This window comes from Triticum urartu, chromosome 7A, assembly GCF_056163025.1.
Source record: "Triticum urartu cultivar PI428250 chromosome 7A, HENAU_Tu73, whole genome shotgun sequence".
Taxonomy (NCBI): Eukaryota; Viridiplantae; Streptophyta; class Magnoliopsida; order Poales; family Poaceae; genus Triticum; species Triticum urartu.
In genome coordinates, this window is record NC_141879.1 from 410,878,549 (window position 1) to 410,901,360 (window position 22,812).

Here is a 22,812-nt window from a genome sequence, read left to right on the forward strand (position 1 = left end):
CGCCCACCCGCCCCCCAAGCGTGCCCTGGTGGCTTGTGGGACCCCTAGCCAGCCTCAGGTGCCCATCTTCTAGTATATAAGCCCATTTACCCTAGAAAAATAAAGAGAGAACTTTCGGGGCAGAGCGCCACCGTCTCGAGGCGGAACTTGGGCAGGAGCACTTTTGCTCTCTGGTGGAGCGATTCCGCTGGGGATATGTAACACCCACTATGCGGCTATATCTCCCACGTGTCGAGGCATGACTTAGAGGCATAACCGCATTGTGGTTTTGTCGCAAGAGGGGTAATCTTCACACAATCGCATGTACTGAATAAGAAAGGGATAAAGAGTTGGCTTACAATCGCCACTTCACACAACACATAAAAAATCCATACATCATCCAAATACACTCAAAGGTCCGACTACGGAACCAAAATAAAAGAAGACAACCCCAAATGCTAGATCCCCGATTGTCCCAACTGGGCTCCACTACTGATCATTCAGAAAAGACACAAAACAACGATCAAGATCTTCATCGAGCTCCCACTTGAGCTCGGCTGCGTCACCTGCACTGGTATCATCGGCCTTGGCATTCTCCGGTGGAGGTGTTTGTTCATTTAACAGAGGAAAATAGCGGCAGCAGCAGGCATCGCAGGAGCCAACGGGCGCGGTCGCCTACGGACGACGGGGACGGTCGAAGATGCAGCAGCAGAAGCAAAACAGCAGCAACAACGAAGAAGCCGGCGACGGCGGGAGCAGATCGGGCGTCGTGGTGCTGCGCTTCATGGAGAGCACAGGCGAGGCAGAGGGAATCCAGGGGTCATCGGCGTCGACCGGTGCTCCGGGAAGGTCAAGGAGGCAGGGGCTCATAGACGGGGCCTTGCTGGAGGACGACCGGTGACGAAGGTTAGCCGGGGTGGTCGCCAGCGGCGTCGGCGCGGTGGCGAGCTGGCGCAACGGCGGAGGAGCCGGCAGCGAGGCGCGCATGTGAGGGAGCTGCTCGGCGGCGCTCGATTCCGACGGGATCGAGGGAGGAGCGGGCGGCGGCCTCCAGGGCACGCGGCTGCGCAGGCTCCAAGCGGAGGAGGAGAGGTCGGGTCGAGGCGCAGGGGTCCTCGACGAGGAGAAGCAGGAGGAGAGGCGCCGCGGGAGGAACTGGCGCGGGGAGCTCCTCTCCTGTGCGCAAGCGAGGAGAGGGAGAGAGATGGGGAACGGACGCGGCTCTCTCTTGCGTGCGTTGGTGGTGGCGCCTATCGGGAGGGAGATGGGGATCGAGGAGAACGAGGGATCGGGCGTCGCTAGGGTTAGAGCTGGTGGGGGTCGGCTGGGCCTATGGGCCAGCGCGGGAGGCCCGGTCCAGTGGCTGTAGTTGGGCTTAAATGGGTTTCCCCCTCCGTTCTCTACTAAATTTTCTTTAATATATTCTCCAAGGAGAAAAAAATAGCAAGAAAAGCCCAGGGAGATATGAGAGGAGTATGAGAGATATGAAAATATCACCATGACCCTGGAATTATGCAGGACTTTAATAAATTGACTTGGCAATTTTAATCGATAGAAAAATAATAATTCAAGTTTGGATTTAATTCAAACTTGAACCATTTTTGAACCCAACCAAATCAACTAAGAAAAGATGAGATTAGGCTGAGAGGTAAGTGGCATGGTCCAAAAATTATAGGAAAAGAATGAACATTAAATTGGTGCAGGAAATAGAATACCACAATTTAAATGGATTAACGAAGAAGGAGAAGAAGATGATCAAGCACGGTTGTGGGTGTAGAAGAAGATGAAGTTGAGAAATAGACAATGCAGGGGTTGATGCACTGTGCAAAGAGACTCCAGTTTAGGCAAGAGGAAAAATGAAGAACAAGGTTGGTCTCCGAACGGTCAGCAAAAGCAAGGGGGGACGCGGCAGCTACGAGCGGATGCAAGTTTTAAAAACAATGACGGCAATGAGTGCCGATGCAATGCAAATGATGACATGATGAATGCAAACAAAAAAATAAATAACACAACTGACACGCAAGATATGGAAGGCATCTGGAGCATCGGCCTCGGGGCGTTACAGGATACTTCCCTCCGGGAGGGGGAAATCGAAGCCATCGTCATCACCAACCACCCTCTCATCATGGGAGGATCAATCTTCATCAACATCTTCACCAACACCATCTCATCTCAAACCCTAGTTCATCTCTTGTATTCAATCTTTGTATCAAAACCATAGATTGGTACCTCTGGGTTGCTAGTAGTGTTGATTACATCTTGTAGTTGATGCTAGTTGGTTTATTTGGTGGAAGATTATATGTTCAGATCCATTATGCTATTCAATACCCCTCTGATCTTGAACATGAATATGATTTGTGAGTTGTTGCTTTTGTTCTTGAGGACATGGGAGAAGTCTTGTCATAAGTAATCATGTGAATTTGGTATTCGTTCGATATTTTGACGATGTGTATGTTGTGATTCCCTTAGTTGTGTTATGTGAACGTAGACTACATGTCACTTCACCATCTTTGGGCGTAAGGGAATGCATTGTGGAGTGATATAAGCTTAAACCCTAGTTTTTACCTTTGAGGTTTCGCTATTATCGGATTGAATACTTGTTGGATTTGTGAACACTAGATGTATGTCTTGCATATGAATACCTGTGGTGACAATGGGGTATTATATTGCTTCACTTGATGTATGTTTTGGCACTCAACTTGTGGATTCCCGAGGTTACATTGGGGTAATCTATGCATAGGGGTTGATGCGGGTTTTGTCCTTCTTTCTCCGGTGGAAAAATTGGGGCACTATTTGAAGTTCTTTGTGTTGGATTGAATATTATGAATCTGAAGTTGTTTGATGCATATCGATTAATCAACTCACAGATACCTGTGGTGACATTGGAGTATTTGGGTGACATTAGAGTTGGTTGATGTGTGTCATATGGTGTTATTTTAGTATGAACTAGGGTTGTTTGTGGCACTTATAGGGATGACTCAATAGATTGATCGAAAAAGATAACTTTGAGGTGGTTTCGTACCCTACAACAATTTCATCTTATGTTCTCCGCTAGATAAGAACTTTGGAGTGATTTTTTGTCGCATGTTGGGGGATTGTTATATGATTCAACTATGTTAGCACTATTGAGAGATTGCACTAGTGAGAGTATGAACCCTAGGCCTTGTCTTCAAGTATTGCAATATCGTTTGTGCTCCGTTTTATCACTTGCTACCTTGCTATTTTTTATTTTCATATTACAAAAGCCTATATCTACTATCCATACTACACTTGTATCACCATCTCTTCACCAAACTAGTGTACCTATCCAATTTGCCATTATATTGGGTGTGTTGGGGACACAAGAAATTTCTTGTATTTGGTTGCAGGGTTGTTTGAGAGAGACCATCTTCATCCTACGCCTCCCACAGATTGATAAACCTTAGGTCATCCACTTGAGGGAAAATTGCTACTGTCCTACAAAACTCTGCGCTTGGAGGCCCAACACGAGTCAATAAGAATAAAGTTGCGTAGTAGACATCACGCACCTTGCCGGCAAAGCCGCGCTCCCTGTATTTGAGCTCAACACATACAATACAATCAAAGCAGGAGTAGTGTTTTACGCTTCATAGCGGCCTAAACCTGGGTAAAACCTCGTGCGTTCTGCTAGTTCTGCTCTTTGTGCTTGTTGATCTCCCCAGTCGAACCGCAAAGGGGTCTTTGCCGGCCACATAGATTGTCGTACGCACGACAACCCGAACCTCGGTAAACACCGTGTCTCTTGTTGGTCCTGTTACCATGAAGCCAAGATCCACAACACGAGACCCCCTACCCAATATCCATTGGATTCAACCCCGACAACAGGGATCAACATCGAGGGTCTGGCCTCGTCCTCCTGCTTTACCGTCTCCTTCTTCAGCTCAGCCTCACGCTTCTAGTAGTACTTCAGCTCGTTCTGGGCACACTGTAGATTCTCCCACGTGAACCTCACCATCGTCGCTTCATCACTATTGCCGGGAACAATGAGAATCCCTGGCTTCTTCCTTTTCTCTTGGATCAGTCATATGGCGAGATTCTCGGCCCGACGAACTCCGCCTGCTCCCGTTTCGATCTCTGGGAAGTTCATCTCGTGCCTCAGCCGGCCAAAACGCCACACTGCGACGTCATTTGCACGTGCGGCCTCGTCGGCGGTCTCGAAGGTGTCGAGCCAGTAGCGATGACCGTCGCACTAGAACTCGACAATGAAGTTGTCGGAGGGTCGCGCCCACTCCCCTTTGACTTGCTCTTCGACGACACGACAGTTGCATGGGTGCGGCATCGACATGGGCAACGGTGTCGGCGAGAGATGACCGGAAGAGGTGCAATAGGGTGTTGCGGAGGCCGTGCGATAGCGGAGTCGGGCGGTGCTGCTTCCGAATAGGGCGACACAGCGGCGGTGGCAATGGAGGAGCAACGTTGAGGAGGTCGATTCGGCCGATTTGAGGTCGTGCAACGACGAGAAATTGGCAGATCCGCGACGGGGATGGGATGGACGGATCCGGCGGCGGCGGAGTATGCTGGGTGACTTTCGACAGCGGCGGCGTGCGAGGTGTAGCCCGACAGTCGTCGGGGGTGGGAGAATGAAGTTTCAGGAGGCAGTTGGTTGTTTGCGCAGCCGGCTGCGGTTTTACTCGAAAGCGTCTGGGATGCGAATTTGCATAACCAAGTGTCCTATTTTACATCTATATCAAACATGAGTATTTTTTTATATCTATATCATGTGTTGGAACACCGTTTTTTGGCCCAAGTGAAGTAAAATTCAATTATCTATATGTCTACATCATATGAGTTATGTTCTGACTTGTCTCTTTTTACCAACCCGTCCTAATTACGCACCCCCTAAATTCAACGTGGTATCCTGGCGGACAACACATAAAATTTTTATAACTCATCCGTAAATAGAGTGGATTTTCTCCCGGGAGGTCCCCTGTATAGATCACTTTGGATGGCCCCTTGCATGTAGCTATTTGCAGCTTTTGGCCGCCCTACCCATCCCATCTCCCACCCCTTTTCCTCTGGCATTCAATTTTCAATCTTCTATATATTTTGAACAACAAGTTCAAATTATTTTCTCTTTTCAGGTTCATGTTGCTTGTGACGAGGGCTTTCAAATAAGATCTATTTTGAATATGTCTGACAAGTTCTTAAACCCATTAAGTTTCAACTGCTGAAACTTGGTATGCGAAATCGACAAAATCGCAAGTTTCACAAATTGAAACATAAAACTTGGTGTGCCCTTGTGCGAAATTCAGCGACTTTGCGGATCCCGAGGTAAATCAGATGGTCGAGCAAATTTCAACTACTAAAATTTGATAGAAACAATTATAAGTTAACAAGTTTCAAAAGTAAAACTTAAACCCTAAATACTAAACACTAAACCCGTAAGCTCCAAGCCCAAAACAATAAAACTCTAAAAGCATATAAAAATTGGTAAAAATTAATGATACAACTATCAAGTTTCAATATTTCAAACTTAGTTTTTTAAAAAGTTCTCAAAATGTATTCAAAACTCATCACGACGAACATAAATATGCAAATGGAACTTAATTTGAATTTTAGGTTTAAAAGATATACTCCATCCGTCCCAAAATGTAACTACATTTGGGACGGAGGGAGTAGTAAATTAAAATTAGGAAATAAAATGAAAAAGACATGAGAGATGGAATAGATGTCGCATCGAACTCAATGGCAAAAGCATGCATGTATGGAGCCATTTCTTTGTTGCGCGAAAAAAAATACATGAAGCCATTTAAAATTAACTAACGGCTAAACAACCAAAGAAAAAAAGCATGTAGGCATGTGGATTTTCAATGGAATGGACGGCTGAGAGATGCACGGAGAATCTCTTTTCTCCGTAAATATAGGATTACTCTTTAGCTATTTCCTGAGTTGCCTTGCCCGTTGAGGAGCGGTGCAGGCAGCTCTTCTCCTCGGCCCTCCTTCCCATCGCAGGAAAAAACGACCATACAAAACTCCGCCTCCTTCAGCCTTCTCCGTTCAAACCGCCCATCACCGGAAAACGCATTTTCTAGATCCTAACCCTCGATCGCTATGCGATCGCGGTCGCGGTCGTGCTCGGAGATGTCCATATCGCTATCGGCATCACCGTCGCCGGCGGAGCGGGAGGCGCTGCGCTTGCCGCGTTCACCGCCGGCGGCCGCGCCGCCGCCGCTGGTTGGGGCTCTTATTGAGTCGCTGTCATTCCGGAGCTGTGGGTTCGGCCGCGCCGCGTCCTCGGCGTTCGAGAAGGAGGACCTCCGCCTCCGGGTCGCGCTTCCGCAGCGCCTCCGCGACGCTCTGCACGCCGCGCTGAAGGCGAGGGACCCGTCGGCAGGCGCCTTCGCGTTGGAGGAAGCCCCGGGGGTCGGCACCGCGGCCAACCCCTGGTTCGCCCTTGCGCCCGAGGACGCTCCCGAGAACCCCCTGGTCGCGTTCGTCAACCCGCGTAGCGGCGGTCGCCTCGGCCCCGTCCTCAAGTCTCGCCTCCAGGAGCTCATTGGCGAAGACCAGGTCAAACCTCTGTCCCTCTCTCAGATGCTGCAGTAGTGTATGACTGTTTCGTGTTGCGTGGCGCTGCCTGTGAGAGGGCCATTTTATTTTATTTTAGGGATATGGAAACATGCGCACCACTACGTGTTGAGATGTTGGTCGTCCGGTGCTACGTGGAGCTGCGGTCGCGGTGCCGCGAATCCAGGCAGGCATGGTCACGTCAGGTCTGCTTCGGCGTAGCGTGGAACTCCACGACCACAACGTAACGTACTCAGGGCATGTACAATTATGTACAGTCAGCCGTCTGTAACTCTGACCACGTAGAAAAATAGATGACGTGGGGAAGAGAGAAACACAAAACTGATAAGGTCTGTCTGCAAAAATAACGACGGTCTTTTCTCATGCTAATCGCTGCTTATAGACGGCATATTTCCCATTGTACCGAGGCCGTCGCATATCGTGCGCCCGGATAGATCTCCTGCTCTAGGAATACAACTTTTCCCCCTTCCCGTGATTTTCCTTCTTCCTCGAACGAGCAGATTGAGCACGCTTTCTTCTCCATGACTTGTCAGTCCTCCAATTCTCTTTCTCCATCACGCCTCTCAATCGAACCAGGATGTGTTCGGCCTGTCTCCTGGTGCCATAGTGTGTCCTTTTTCAGCTCTTGAGATTGGGGCGCCAATTGACGCGAGTCTCTACGCCGTCAGTCGCCGGAGCCTCAGCAATTACCACGGCCGAGCACGCGGCCGCCGTTCCCCACACCACGCGGTCGTTTCATTGACTCAAGATCTCCTGACGCACAAGAAGCCATGGAACTATGCGGCTGCTGCCTCCGAATATGTTTAATTAGGCAAGTCTGATCAGGTCTGATGCAAACACATGGCAGCCCACAAGGAGATCATCTCAGTTGATTAGCTTTGATTTACAGGCCGTCAGTCGCCCTGTTGTACGTGCTGTCTACAATGTGGTGTATTAGGTGACATGGACAGACGGTACAGACGCTGGCCGACTGAACCAATGTACATCCGGGTGCTCCAGTCCGGGGCTTGGGAGGCTGCTCTTGGGTTCGGGATCCCGCTCTACGCCCATCTCTTCTCCTCCCCAGTCTCCCACCCCGAACAACTCTCTCCTCAACTCGTTCCCTTCTCCCCCGGTGCGCGTCGCCTCGCGCTTGCCGTCCACGCCCACGCCCACACTGTCAGGCTCGGACTCACGGAATTCCTCCTCGTGAACAACTCGCTCATCCGCGTCCACGCGGGTCTGCTCGGCCGCCTATCCGACGTGCACCTTCTTCTGCACTCCTCGGGTACTGGGGATCACGCTCATTACCTCGCACGCGAGGGCGGGGCGAGTCGCCGGTGCTCAGTCACTGTTCGACGGAATGCCTGCAAGGAATGTTGTGTGCCCTGGTGAATGGGTACGTGCAGGCGGGTGACGGGAGGGAGGCGCTGGGGTGTTCTCTCAAATGCAGGCCAAAGGTCCATAGAGATAAATCTTTGGCCTGGAGCAATTTTAGATGAGTTGCCCCGGAAGTTGATTTTTTTTTTTTTGGAGAAGGAGGATCACCCCCGGCTTCTGAGCGTATCATCAATTTTAGAGAGTTTGTCTTTATCCAGCAGCAATTTTAGATGAGTTGCCCCGGAAGTTGATGCATGGGCGTATCATCAACATCATATTGCAGGACAGCAAGGGGAATATTTGGGTCGAGGGGTGGTGAAGTAGCCCATCTTGATGAGCTTGCAGGATTAGGCGTTGGAGGATGTCCGCTACCAGGATAAAAACATAGGGGCAGAGGGGGTCTCCCTGGCGGAGCCCATTTTTGCAGCTGATCCAATTGCCCGGCACCCCATTGGGCATGATAGCTGTTTTTCCTGAGGATAGTAGCGAGTTAATCCTAGCAACCCATTTGGGTGGGAAGCCCATGTGGATTAAGAGTTGTAGGAGGGGTTTCCCAAGCGATGGAATTGAAAGCTTTGCGGAAATCAAGTTTGAAGATCATCGTCGTGGCTATACGAGAATGGCAACAATTGAGCAGGTCAGCCGCATAGATAAAGTTTTCCGCAATGAAGCGGCCATTTATGAACCCTGTTTGGTCGTCCTGAATAAGGAGCGGTATCAGGGGTTCCAGTCTATTTGTGAGGAGCTTGGCAATGGCTTTTGGAGGGCAATTCTAAGGGGGGATGGGCCGGAAATCATTTTGCTGATCTGGCTACACTATCTTTCAGATGGAGGACCATGAAGGCGGTATTGAAACGATCAACACCTGGGTCTAGATTATGGAAAGCGCGGAAGAAAGGAATGATGGTCTGTTTCGTGGAGTGCCAATATTTTTCGGTAGAAGCAAGGGCCGAAACTGTCAGGTCCAGGGCTGGCATTTGGATTCATTTGGAGAAAAGCATCGTAGATTTCCTAATCAGAGAAGGGGTCATCAAGTGCTCGGAGCTGGGCCAGGGCCTCAGGGGTTTGGAGTAGAGATCTGACAAGGAGAAGTTCCAGCCATGAACTATGGTGGTCCGTATCAGATATCGGTAAAAGGAGTTTATAACAGAGGTCTTTTCATTGTGCGACGGTCTGGTGCAGTGCTTGACGGCGCTTGAGCAACGGCAGCTGACCCTGCCCCCACTGCCAGATTCCACCACGGCTGCAGCTGCCAGCCATGACTCCACCTCCGTGTCCCAAGCCCTCCTCCCCAGCGGCGACTCGCCCCTGGTGATTCCCCTCGCCAAAAGCACCTCTGGTGTCCCCTTATCCAGCGAGGGAATCGCCACCATCGCCGCCGGCGGAGCTCCACCCGCCGGGCAGATTGCCCACCCCCATCATCCCCTCACTTTCCTGCCTTCACCGTCTACTTCCCCTCGCAACACAACCCTGTGCAGACAGCTGCCAACCACCATCAGCGGCCAACACCTTTTAGCAACTCCAGCCATCTCCTTGCTCGCCACAGTCAACCCCTAACATCAATCTGGGCCACTTGGCACCCTCACCCTACACCCCAAATCCCGTCCCAATCTGTTCAAAAAAAAAAAAATCCGCCGCAATTTTGCTGCCCACCTACCAGCAACAGCCCTACCATCAGCAGCAGCAGCAACCGTAGATTTTCGCAGCCACCTCTACCGCCTTCGCGCCTCCACCTGCCAAACGATTTCATATGCCGATTTGACCGCTCCCCCTCCACAACCCATCTAGGATCCACCCCGCCCATCACCTCCCTTCCGCCCCTACCTAACAATCACCTCGGATCAGGTTCTGGTTCAGGCATGCCTTACTTCCACAAGCTCGACTTCCCAACGCATGATGGTTCGCTCGATTCTCTTGGTTGGCTCAATAGGTATGAGCAGTTTTTTCGTGGACATTGCACGGACGAGGCTGACAAAGTCTAGCCTGCAGCCTACCACCTCTCCAGTGACACTTAGGGCATGTACAATGGTGGCATATGGATACATATGCCCCATGACAAGAAGTAATTTGAGGCATCTACATTAATTTTTTTCTCTCCAATGCAAGCTATCACTAGTGGGCCTCATTAAGAAATAGAAAATAAAAACTCTAGTACACATGCATCTCTACTTTTCACTCAACCTTTTTAGCTTTTGTCACCGGACCACATTTTTTCTCTTCAAGCACCCGCCTCCTGGAGAGGATCCCGCTTCCCTATCCGAACCTACTTTACGTCATATCCGATCCTACATGGCATGCGAGGCATCACCTTGAGGCTATGCATTGTACATGCCTTTAATTCTGGTACTTACAGCTCGAGCGGGATTTTGGCATGCCAAAATGGGAGCAGTTCAAGGAAGCTTGCCGCGTTCAGTTTGGGCCGTCACTCCACACCAATCCCTTGGGCGAGTAGGCACAACTGCCATTCACTTCCTCGACTAGTGCTCATGTGCCACAACAATGAGCCATTAACACCGTCCCAACAACTGTTTCTGTGCACAGTAGGTCTGCCCTATGGTCTTCGCATTGACATCAAGCTTCAGCTTCCATCTGACCTCCACACCGCCTTCTCCCTCGCCAAGGCCTATGAGCAGCAGCGTTCCCTCCAACAACGTCACCGCACCAGCCTTCTGGTCCTACAGGGCACTTTTGCCCCTCCGATCTTCCTGCGGTCTATACATCTACAATACCTTCCCCACCAGCGCCACTAGCACATGTTTTGTCGTCAACCACTCCGGAGCCAACCCCGCCACGGCAGGTTCGGCGCCTCAATCCAGCAGAGTTTAGCAGAACGTAGTCCCCAAGGCCTTTGCTTTATCTGCGACGAGATTTATGTTTGGGGTCACCGGTGCGCGCGGCTCTTCTACAACCTACAACTTGCGGACAAGCTGTTTTTCAAGGAAGAGAGAGGTGTTATGTGGACCAGCCCATCAAACATGGAGTCTTATCCCTTAATTAGAGTCCTAGTTGATAAAGCATCTTTGTTAGTGAAGTGTCCAGTGGAGTCTTATATCACTTAATTAGAGTCCTAGTTGATTAAGCATCTTTGTTAGGAAAGAGTCCAGTCAGTTTAGAGATTGTATTAGAGTTTGAATAGATTTACGGGCTTGTTTGCCAAGTCTTGTCTATTATCTAAAGGGACCGGCCCCTCAATAAAGCAGAGAAGAATATTGTCGTTTACTTTTATCTACTTTTCAGTAATTAGGCTTAGGTCAGTAGTAGATTCTTCCATATATGCAGCCATGCTGTTATTATCGTCAATAGATGTTCATGTTCATTTCTGATAAAAAATAATATATACTACAGAGGTATATTAACCTTGCGGATATAACAATATTAATCTGCATTAGGGTGATCCAGTGTACAAATATGAACCTTGTTGATGGACTTAGCTGGAAAAGATCCTTGTCCATTGTTACAGTGATACCATGCTTACACGATTATGGCACTGCTAGCAAGTAATGAACTGCGGAAGTTCGGTAGATGTTGAACCATTGTTCAGGGAGCTGCTGGCGCAAGAAGATGGTGAACAAGTATGTAGAGGAAACAACTGAATAGTTGAAACATAAGAGAAATCGGAAACTTAATATGCTTATTCTGGCACAAATTTATCGTTTTCGTTGGGTAAGAGAAACAGTGTACACACACGCGTGCACAATAGGTACATAGAGTACCCCATATATATATGTACCCCATGCACGCACGCACACACACAGTGTTTGCGCATGGGTTACTAAAATATGTCCAAGGTTTTTCTCTGCCGAGGAAAATGGGAAATGTTAGTTCTCACGACTGACACAACTGCATTGATGATTCTGATGACAGATACAGAACACTGCAATAGCCTTTCACTTTACGCTCTGAATTGCATAAAAGCCTTTTCATTTTGTATGAATCTGAATTGGCTTTATTGTGCACAGTAGAGTTTTATTTACTGTGGCTTGACCTCCATCCTTAAGAATCTATTGTTTTCTATTGGGGGGGGGGGGGGGGGGGGGGGGGAAGCAGTGGCGGAGCTACCATAAAAAGGTTGGGCGGGCCAGACACTGCAAAGTGTGCTACCAAACTGCAATGTTATGGGCTGGGCTTCCTATAAAATGTTTTTTCCCTTCAGTCCTGGGCGGGCCATGGCCTATCTGGCCTTGCTGTAGCTCCACCGGTGGGTGCAAGTATCTCAGTATAGTGGCAGGATATAACCTAAATTAGAAAACTCTCACCTTTCTGCTTCCTGTATATGTTCTGCTCTGTTGCTGGAACTTGGATCAGCACTCTTTGTACTTATATTCTGGTTGAGTCTGGGAATATTGATCAACATGCCATATCTTCAATTTTTTTGAACTGCTGCATCTTGAAAGGCAGAAATATACCTTTCCAAAAAGACAGAAATACTAAGCAGTTTTGTTACTGACGCCAGCTTTTATGACTCCAGGTTTTCGATATTACGGTCGTTAAGCCATCTGCATTTGTGGAATATGGATTGGGTTGTTTGGAGCAACTTGCTGATTCTGGGGATCATAGTGCAAGATCAGTTCGCAATAACCTGAGAGTCATGGTAACTTAACAACTAAACACCATTACATCAGTTGTGTGGCATATAACTCGTAGTTTTTTTGTCAGATTTAAGGTCAAATTAGCCTTGATTCAATGGGGCCTTACCTTTTAGGAAGGAAGGAGTATTATACTATTCGATTCTTAAGTATTTTGAGTTGAAAAGAAGAAATAATCTGACTAAAATTATGACGGGAAGTATATTGTTTCACTGTTCCATGCAATGCCGTACACAGTAGTCAGCAATACCCTTCTCATTTTCCCCAATGATTTCTGAATACTTACTGTGCTTAACGTACCTAGGTAGCAGGAGGTGATGGTACAGTAGGTTGGGTGCTGGGATGCTTAGGAGAACTATATGTGCAGAACCGGGGACCGGTTCCTCCAGTTGCTGTCATACCCCTTGGAACAGGAAATGATCTTTCCAGGAGTTTTGGTTGGGTAAAAGATGTCTTTCTTTTGTTCTTACAGTCTTCCTGTGATACTTACTCGGAATTTTCATCACTTAACTGTTATTTTCAGGGTGCTTCATTTCCTTTCTCATGGAAAGCAGCTGCTAAACGATCTCTCTACAAGGCTATTTTGGGCACAGTTTCATGTTTAGACAGGTCACTCTTGTTTATTTAATAGTGAAGTTTTTAAGATCTTCTACATTGGTAGGAACTTGTACCCTACCAGGCCTGGGGCGTAAGCAGTAAGGGAAGGAGGGAGCTGGGTGAGGTAATGAGCGGCCGCGCCGGCGGTTGGGCACCGTCGCGGAAGAGGAGGGAGATGGCGGCGGCGGCTAGGGTTCCGGCTCCTCTGGGAGCCGGGCAATAGAGATAATAATCTTCTTATTGCTTAATTCCAAAAAGAGTCTTACAGCCTATATTTATAACCTAGATAACTTGCAGAAGAATTAACCTAAGATAACTTGCATAAGAATTAACCTAAGATAACTTGTGGGCTAAGATTGCCCGGTGGGCCTAGCTAAACCGGCCATAACACTTCTCCCCGCCTGCACAAACAGCTCGTCCTCGAGCTGTAAGGTGGGGAAGCGCTTGCGGAACTCCTGGAGGTGATCAACCAGCGTCAAACACCTTCTCGACAGCTGGGGCGGCCAGGTCGGCGGCGACGGTGTCCTCCGGAATGTAGTCTGCAACCTCCAGGTAGAAGAGTCGCGGGCAGGCATGGCCGGGCGTGTAGGGCTCGTCGCAGTTGAAGCACAACCCTTGGCGGCGACGCTCGAGTAGCTCGGCTGATGTGAGCCGGCGGAACGGCCGCGCTGCGGTCGCGACGAGGGGTGCCGCAGAAGCCTGCGCAGGCCGACCCTGTGCGGAATCCGGCCCAGGTAGCAACCCAGCGGTCCGGGACGGTGATTCCTGCTAGATGGCCACCGCGGGCGTAGTACATGGCCGACTGGAGATCCTGGGGTCCCCGAAGCTCCACGTCCACGCGGATGTGATCCGAAAGTCCACCGACAAAGAGGTCGGCCCGCTGCTGCGCTGTTACACCCGACGCATGGCATGCCAGGGCCTGAAAACGGTCGGCGTAGTCCTGCACCGTGGAGGTGAAGGGAAGGCGGCCGAGCTCTGCCTGGCGGCTCCCACGAACCGGAGGCCCAAAGCGAAGGAGGCAAAGCTCGCGGAAGCGCTCCCAAGGGGGCATGGCGCCCTCGTCCTGCTCGAGGGCGTAATACCAGGTCTGTGCCGCGCCGCGGAGGTGGTACGAGGCGAGCCAGGTACGCTCCGATGCGAGGATGCGCTGCCCGCGAAAGAACTGGTCGCATTGGTTGAGCCAGTTGAGGGGGTCCTCCGTGCCATCATAGGTGGCGAAGTCGATCTTGGCGAACCGCGGCGGTGTCTGGGTCGGAGCGCCGTGTCGAGCTGGCTCGGAGGTGCGGAGCAGCGAGGCGGGTGGCGCCTAGTCGGAGTACTCCGGGTAGGGACCGGCAGAACCAGATGCCCCCCCGAACTGCGGGAACGGAGTCTGCTGTTCGGGGGCCGTGGTGTAGACTGGCAAAGACGAAGGCCCAGCCACCCACGCTGGAAGTGGCGACGGGGAGGACGGTAACCGGACCTGATGAATCGGGAGGCCGGTCGGCAAGGGTGCCCCTGAGCTAGGCAGGGGCGGTCCCGGTGGTTGTAGCGTCGGTGGCGGGGGATGGGCTGGGGCGTCGGTGGCCGCGGGGGGGGGGGGGGGGGGGGTGGCGGCAAGCACCACAGAGGGGCCGCGGCCGGCGTGGTCCCGCTGGGGTGTCCCACCAGGAACGGCAGCAGGGGCTGCCCGGTGCAAGTCGGCGCGGAGAACGGTTGCAGCTGTCCGGTGGCCGCCGCCTGCGGCATCTGCTGGAGCGGCCAAGGGCCCGAAGACGGCGTCGGCGCCAGGGGCCAGAGGGGCGCCGTGGCAGCCGGAGGGCCGCCCGGTGGAGCCGCTTGGAGCGGCAGCATCAGAGGGGCGCCGTACGGGGAGACGCCCTGGGCCGGCCACGGCGTGTGGCCGTAGGCGGCAGCGGCCGCCGTCGGCAGGGGCATGTAGGGCCCGGCCGCGTACTGCTGTTGCTGCAGGTGGAGGCTCTGGACGGCGGTGACGAGGTCCCGCAGGGTGGCCGTGACTTGCTCCGGGGTGAAGACGGCAGACGGCGGTGGCGCAGGAGGAATCGTGGAGGACGGCGTGGCCAGGGTTGCGGTGGAGACGGGGGCCGCCAGCGCGGTTGACCCATAACAAATAAGGACGGGGGCCGCCAGACGGGGGCCACTACCCATAACAAATAAGGACTAACATTGTCCTTGAAATGTACACTTCTCTTTCCAAATGTGTGGGTTTCAGACATGAATACGATCTCCGGTACACAGTTGACCATCACATTTTGATACTTGTATATTAGCAGAAGTTATAAAAATATATAACTGCTTGAAGTACTTTTGACGATAAATCTACTAATTTCACATGAAAAACGAAGTTACAAAATTGTGATTGCATCCATTCCTGAATGACATCTATTTGGGAAATGAGGTAGTTACTGTCATGTGGGGTGCCCACTACTAGTCCTTGGATTATACTCCCTCTGTAAAGAAATATAAGAGTGTTTAGATCACTACTTTAGTGATCTAAACACTTATATTTATTTACGGAGGGAGTACCAATTGTGATACATTGTAAGTGATTAATGTTAGCCTAAACTGCGAGTGCTCAGGGTTGAGCTGCGAGTGCTCGGGACTAGGAAAGGATCGTCGTGTGGACTAGCACGAGAGAGACACTGGATCTTGGTGAGTGAAGCTTGAATGCCATTTTCTTGCTAATGAAGAAGATACATGTCCTTTTATAGGACTAGTTACGTACTGGTTAGCACAAAAGTTTGCTAGTAGTACTTGTGTGAACATGGAATCAAAAATCCTAGCCGCACTGCCCTGACTACTATCCTGAGTTGTATCCTATCCTGACGTGCTGCAGGTTATCCTATGCAGCCTATTTTTGACTTTGTTGCTCTTTGTTCACACTAGCTGTGCAGGAGACAGGGTTTAGTCCACAGTTAATCCAAACAGTCTTCATGGAATTTCCCATGTTAGTAAGATCCTAGTGATTTATCCTACGACATGATCATAGCTAACACCCTCTTTAAAAAGAGAGAATCACATCTAGTGACTTTTAGTAGTGGTGAACACTCTAGCCAGATTGATTTCATCCTCTCGAGAAGAAAAGACAGGCGTGCGTGTTTAGACTGTAAGGTGATACATGGAGAGAGTGTTGTCCCTCAGCATAAGCTTGTGGTTGCTGACTTCCGCTTCCGGATTCGTCTCCAGCGGGATAGGCGTGCCAGAGTCACTAGAACGTAGTGGAAGCTCAAGGGGGAGGTAGCTCAGACGTTCAAGGAGAGGGCCATTAAGGAGGGCCCTTGGGAGGAAGGAGGGGATGCGAACAATATGTGGATGAAGATGGCAACTTGCATTCTAAGGTGGCCTCAGAGTAGTTTGGAGTGTCCAGGGGAGGTAGAAGCGAAGCTAAAGATACTTGGTGGTGGAATCATGATGTCCAGAAGGCTATTAAGGAGAAGAAATATTGTTTCAGACGCCTATACCTAGATAGGAGTGCAGACAACATAGAGAACTACAAGATGGCAAAGAAGGCCGCTATGCGAGCTGTGAGTGAAGCAAGGAGTCGGACATATGAGGACCTCTACTAGCGCTTAGGCATGAAGGAAGGCGAAAGGGACATCTATAAGATGGCCAAGATCCGAGAGAGGAAGACGAGGGATGTTGACCAAGTCAAATGCATCAAGGACGGAGCAGACCAGCGCCTGGTGAAGGACGAGGAGATTAAGCATAGATGGCGGGAGTACTTCGACAAGTTGTTCAATGGGGAAAAAATGAAAGCTCTACCATTGAACTGGACGACTCCTTTGATAATACCAACTCTACCATTGAACTGGACGATTCCTTTGATGATACCAGCTCTATCATTGAACTGGACGACTCCTTTGATGATACCAGCAGGCGTTTTGTGCGGCGAATCCAGGAGTCTTGAGGTCAAGTAGGCTTTAAAAAGGATGAAAGGAGGCAAGGCGATGGGTCCTGATTGTATCCCCATTGAGGTGTGGAGAGGCCTTAGGGACATAGCGATAGTATGGCTAACCAAGCTTTTCAACCTCATTTTTCGGGCAGACAAGATGCTGGAATAATGGAGACGGAGAATATTAGTACCAATCTTCAAGGACAAGGGGACGTTCAGAGTTGTACTAATTACCATGGAATTAAGCTGATGAGCCATACAATGAAGCTATGGGAGAGTCACTAACGCTTAAGAAGAATGACAAGTGTGACCAAAAATCAGTTTTGGTTTCATGCCTGGGAGGTCGACCATGGAAGCCATTTTTTTGGTACGACAACTTATGGAGAGATACAGGGAGCAAAAGAAGGACCTGCATATGTGTTCATTGACTTAGAGAAGGCCTATGATAAGATACCGCGGAAGGTCATGTGGTGGGCCTTGGAGAAACACAAAGTCCCAACAAAGTTCATTACCCTCATCAAGGACATGCGTGATAATGTTGTGACAAGTGTTCGAACAAGTGATGGCGACACTGCTGAGTTTCCAATTAAAATAGGACTGCACCAGGGGTTAGCTTTGAGCCCTTATCTTTTTGCTTTGGCGACGGATGAGGTCACAAGGGATATACAAGGAGATATCCCGTGGTGTATGCTCTTTGCGGATGATGTGGTGCTAGTCGATGATAGTTAGACAGGGGTCAATAGGAAGTCTGAGCTTTGAAGACAAACCTTGGAATCGAAAGGTTTTAGACTTAGTAGAACTAAAACCGAGTACATGAGGTGCGGTTTCAGTACTACTAGGCACCAGGAGGAGGAGGTTAGCCTTGATGGGCAGGTGGTGCCTCGGAAGGACACCTTTTGATATTTGGGGTCAATGCTGCAGAAGGATGGGGATATTGATGAAGATGTGAATCATCGAATCAAAACCGGATGGATGAAGTGACGCGAAGCTTCTGGCATTATCTGTGACGAGAGTGCCACACAAGCTAAAAGGCAAGTTCTATAGGATGGTGATTCGGATTGCAGTGTGGGCCAACTAAAAGGCGGCATTTTCAACAATTAAGTGTGGCGGAGATGAGCATGTTGAGATGGATGTGTGGCCACACGAGGAAGGACCGAGTCCGGAATGATTATATACGAGATAGAGTTGGGGTAGCACTGATTGAATAGAAGCTTGTCCAACATCGTCTGAGGTGGTTTGGGTATATTCAGCGCAGGCCTCCAAAAGCTCCAGTGCATAGCGGACGGCTAAAGCGTGCTGATAATGTCAAGAGAGGTTGGGGTAGACCGAACCTGACATGGGAGGAGTCCGTAAAGAGAGATCTGAAGGACTGGAGTATCACCAAAGAACTAGCCATGGACAGGGGTGTGTGGAAACTTGCTATCCAGGTGCGAGAACCATCAGTTGGTCAAGATCTTATGGGTTTCACCTCAAGCCTACCCCAACTTGTTTGGGACTAAAGGCTTTGTTGTTGTTGTTGTTAGTAAGATCCTGGTGATTTGTCAAGTCTGTATTCGATGGTCCTGTTTTATGATGCCAACTGCAGCTGCTGATAATACACATTGGCTGTTTTTTGGGGGAGAGGGGGTGTTACTCTAGTTTAACATAGCATGCTGTGATTGAAATGCCAGATAGTCATAGCTATCATGAAAGATTCCATGTACTACCTCTGTAACTTCTTATAAGACGTTTTTTGAGTCTATGACAGTGTCAAAAAACGTCTTATATTAAGTTACAGAGGGAGTACGTATTAATGCCTTAATGGTTTTCTTTATATGAAAGCTTATCGCAGAACTCGCTACATGATGTTTCCTTCTTTAGTAGGTATGGTCTGTACTTCCAGAATTGTTCACTTCCAGTTTCTCAGTAGCATAGTTTCCTTGTGCAGTTGGCACATCGTCGTTTCTATGCCAGAAGAAGGAGAAGAACAAGAACTGGATCTTCCCCACTCCCTTAGGCACCTCGGAGAGTGTACATTTTATGATGTACTGCTTATAGACTATCTTCTAGCAATTCATCAATCCAATGCAGTTTATTTTCGCACACTCCGATCCACATGAATGCAATAATATGTCCTGCAGGATGGCACTGCTGAGGGAGAGTTGGCTGAGACAGTTTGTTGCTTTGACGGCGTCTTCTACAATTACTTCAGCATAGGTACTTTCTTTCTTGACTTGATAACTTCTAGCTGCATTGCTTGTATTTGTCTTCATTATTTAAGAATGTATTTCCTAGTATCCCCTAAATATTATTTTTAGGTTATGCTCTTATTTGGAATAATCTTGGTTATATATCTATTTTTTTCTCAAGAAAATGCAAAAGCCTTGAGTTTCCATGCGGTTGTCTAGACGGAGTGACACGTTTGATGAAACTAGTCCACGAAGGCGTCCCCCCATCGGGGTGGCACGCCGTTGAGCGCAACCCAGAGAGCACCTCGTGCCACACGCACACGATAAGGAGCAGTGTGAGGAGATGAGCCATCGTCTCCTTCGAGTGATCACAGAGTATGCAGCACGCCGCATGTTGCAGGCCCCAGCATGCGCTCTGCTCTCCAGCAGTGACTCTTCGACACTGAGAGTGTTGGGTCCGGAGAGGCTGAAAGATGGACCCTGCGCACCAACCGTCCAGTCTGGATGTACTGCTAAAGGGTTATCACGACTCAAAGCCCTCTGTCTCCGAGATCCATCAGCGGCCGGCTTGGCCTCACTGACGGTCCGCTACCCTGAGACCAAAAAAAAGAAGCTCAGGCGCCGCGCAATCTCTGATATGGTGCGACCATCAAGCAAGCGATTCTTCTAGAATAAGGCAGTAGTTTTCTTGCCAGCCACCATTTTATTGGATGCGGTGAACACCTCACGCTCATCACAGGAGAATTGCAGGTCGAGGCCCCTCCAAGGATGGAGGGGATCGGTGCACGTCCACCACAACCAACGGACCCTTAGGCTTATCGCCGTTCTGCCAAGGTAACACCCAAATCTCCCAAGCGAAGGGGCCTGCATACCTTGAACCAGTTGACGTGGCAATGGTCGCACTGTGTAGCCACCCTGCCCAGCCAAAGGAAGCCTCTCAGGATTTTGTCAATCTGTTTCTTGGTCTTCTTGTTCAAGCCGAGGACCACCATCTGGTGCAAAGGCATGGTAGCCAGAACTGACTTGACCAAGGTGAGACGTCTCCCCTTGGCCATCATGGAGGCCTTTCACGTGGGAAGGCGGTCCGCAATCCTGTCAACCAAGTGTTGGAGTGCCTCGCTCGACAACCTCCTCAACACGAGAGGTATCCTGAGGTGCTTGATCAAGGTGGCACTCCATAACCGATGCTGCCTCTAGGGCGTTGTTGGGGCCCTCGCTGTCAGATCTGGAGGTGCTAGGCGACGGAGCTACTCGAATTCCTTGGCCTTGGCCAGCAACCTGTTGAGAGTCTCAATCATCAACACAAGCAACATCAAGGAAAGCGAGTCACCCTGTCTCAGACCCTTGTTGTGCCAAACCACCAGAACCGGCTTGCCGTTGAGCATCACCCTCATGCTACTCAAGGACAAGATGATGACAATTCACTCGTGGGTTATATATCTTTTAGTGTCTTCTTCTAAGTGAAATAATCTTGTTTGCTAAAAGAAACGCGTTTGATATCCACCTTCATATATTTATTCATATGTATCAACAAATCTGTTGCAAATCATTCTAAGGTTGAGGAAACTTTTTTTTAACATGTCACGGCGGGTGGTGGTGGGGATCCCCACCTGAATATGATCTCTATTCAAAGAAAATGATCCATTTTATGAGGGAAACCAGGTCAAAAACCGTGATCCGGTTTACGAGGAAGACCGGATCGAAAACCTTGATCCAGTTTATAAGGAAAACCGGACCCAAAAAACATACAGCCCCCAGCTCACTTAAACCCCACATGTCAGTGGCAGCGAAAAGGGGCCTCTTAGCCAGGATCCGCAAACAAAGGGGGTTATCGTCAATTCCCCCCATGCGAGAAAGAGGAGATTACCGGGTTGCCGAGAATGAAAAACATCAACTGAGGAGAGCTGGAGGTGAGTCGGCATGGAATTGCTGAGTCAGCAAGCTGACCACCGAGATGTAGAAGGCAGGAGAACGCCACCAAGGTGGACGCGGCGTCTGCAGACGTCGTCGTTGTCCGCCGGCAAGGATTGCTCCAGCCTCCACATCAACCAAACGACTCAACCCCACCGAGCAACGCGCAGAGAAGCAGCACCAGTGGACGGATCAGGAGCAGAGCATTTGGCAAATTTGGATCCGAGGGATGATGCCGTTGGTGGACACGAGCCATCCAGAGAGGGCGGTGGGGGTCGACGTGGGCATGCTGGGCGGCACCGTGGTAATGAAGAGGAGAGGTGGATGGGTGCTCGAGGCTGCACGATGGAGAGGTGGGGGCGCAGCCAACCCGCAAAGCATCAGGCGCCGAGAGGCGCATAAAGTGCAGGCTACGCGAAGAGGGCGGCCAGCTCCAATGAGCAGGCCCGGGGGCGCAACCACCAGCGCGAGCGCCGCACGGGGGCGCCAGGAAGCGGAGGTGGTCGAGACTGGACGCACACGGGCGCGCGATGGAGGCGTAGTGAGTGGGCGAGCGGGAGGTGGAGAGCAGCGAGCAGAGCTGGAGCGGAAGAAGCGGAGGTGGACGACGCTGGACGCGCACGGGGGCGCTTCGAGACCGGAGGGAGAGGGGCGAGCATGAAGTGGAGCGCCGCACGGGGACGCGTCGAGGTTGGGGCTGTGGATCTGGATCTGGCTGATTGGAGCTGAGAGAGGGAGAAAAAGAGCACGGACCCGAGCCGCGAGCGTCCTCGCCGCGTCCGTCCGCCTTGGGGCTTTGCCCTTGGCTCATTATCTTCTAAAATAGTCGATCATATATATTTATATTGTTCTTGCGTGATACGTTTGTACATGTTTATGCTGTTTCATAATAAGTGAAAGTAATAACACAATTTTTAGTACTATCCTCGAAATAATGAGATGAATAATCTTCTTGTGTTATACATACGTGGAGCTTGTTTTGTTGTTACCATATGATGTTTGTTGTATCTAATTTGTCTATGGCGTAGGAATCTTTCAGAACGAAAACATGCATTCACTGTGCACTTTATTTGAAAACGCAGGGATGGATGCTCAAGTGGCTTACGGATTTCACCAACTACGTGATGAAAAGCCATTCCTTGCCAGTGGTCCTTTATCTAATAAGGTATGCAACTTAGTGAAGCCCCTGCCTTCACTAAATAATGGGAATTCCACAGCTCCTCGGCCTAAACTTTCTGATATAACATTGCATGTTCAAGTTTTATGTCCTTTTAGGTTCTATATATACGGGAAAGTATCCGGTGCTCCCAGCCTTGGAGTACTCCCGGTACTCCAATGTCAATAAACATTTTTTTTAATATTTCAAAAAATTCCGAAAAAAATTATGAATGTTCATAATGAATGTGACTACAAGCCCTAAAAGTTTCAGGTCCAAACTCGGATCACACATTGAGAAACAAAAATGTGAAATCTAGGATGAATAGTGTAAAGAAGAGACAAAAGCAACATTGATACTATTCAGATCTGTATTTTTCTTTTTTGTTTCTCAATGTGCATTTCGATGTTGGACCTAAATATTTTATGGGATGTAGTGACATTCCTTGTGAACATTCTCATTTTTTTCCGGAATTTTTTGAAACATTTAAAAATGCTTTTTGACATTGGAGCACTGGGAGTACCCCAAGGCTGGGAGCACTGGATACTTTCCCATCCATGATAGTGTTTGTTTCATGTGATATCCAGTATTGGCAGTGTAGTTTTCCAGTGCGAACCA

General features: G+C 49.6%; 1 protein-coding gene and 1 pseudogene across 3 annotated transcripts in view; one reads left to right on the forward strand and one right to left on the reverse strand.

Annotated features, from left to right (window-relative positions):
* The first annotated feature begins 5,884 nt into the window (after positions 1-5,884).
* The window catches only part of LOC125519536 (diacylglycerol kinase 4-like), a 35,307-nt gene continuing 18,379 nt past the window's right edge, over positions 5,885-22,812 (forward strand). Inside the window, exons 1-7 of one of the 3 annotated variants that reach the window (XM_087538147.1) lie at positions 5,885-6,507; positions 12,353-12,475; positions 12,775-12,912; positions 12,994-13,079; positions 18,887-18,983; positions 19,080-19,155; positions 22,121-22,203. In XM_087538147.1, coding sequence (XP_087394273.1) covers positions 6,049-6,507; positions 12,353-12,475; positions 12,775-12,912; positions 12,994-13,079; positions 18,887-18,983; positions 19,080-19,155; positions 22,121-22,203 — 1,062 coding nt within the window. In that variant the 5' untranslated portion in view covers positions 5,885-6,048. The remainder of the gene's footprint in view (positions 6,508-12,352; positions 12,476-12,774; positions 12,913-12,993; positions 13,080-18,886; positions 18,984-19,079; positions 19,156-22,120; positions 22,204-22,812) is intronic. The other 2 variants (XM_048684320.2, XM_048684319.2) reach the window with 2 other exon arrangements.
* On the reverse strand, positions 13,533-14,118 carry LOC147959773 (uncharacterized; annotated as a pseudogene).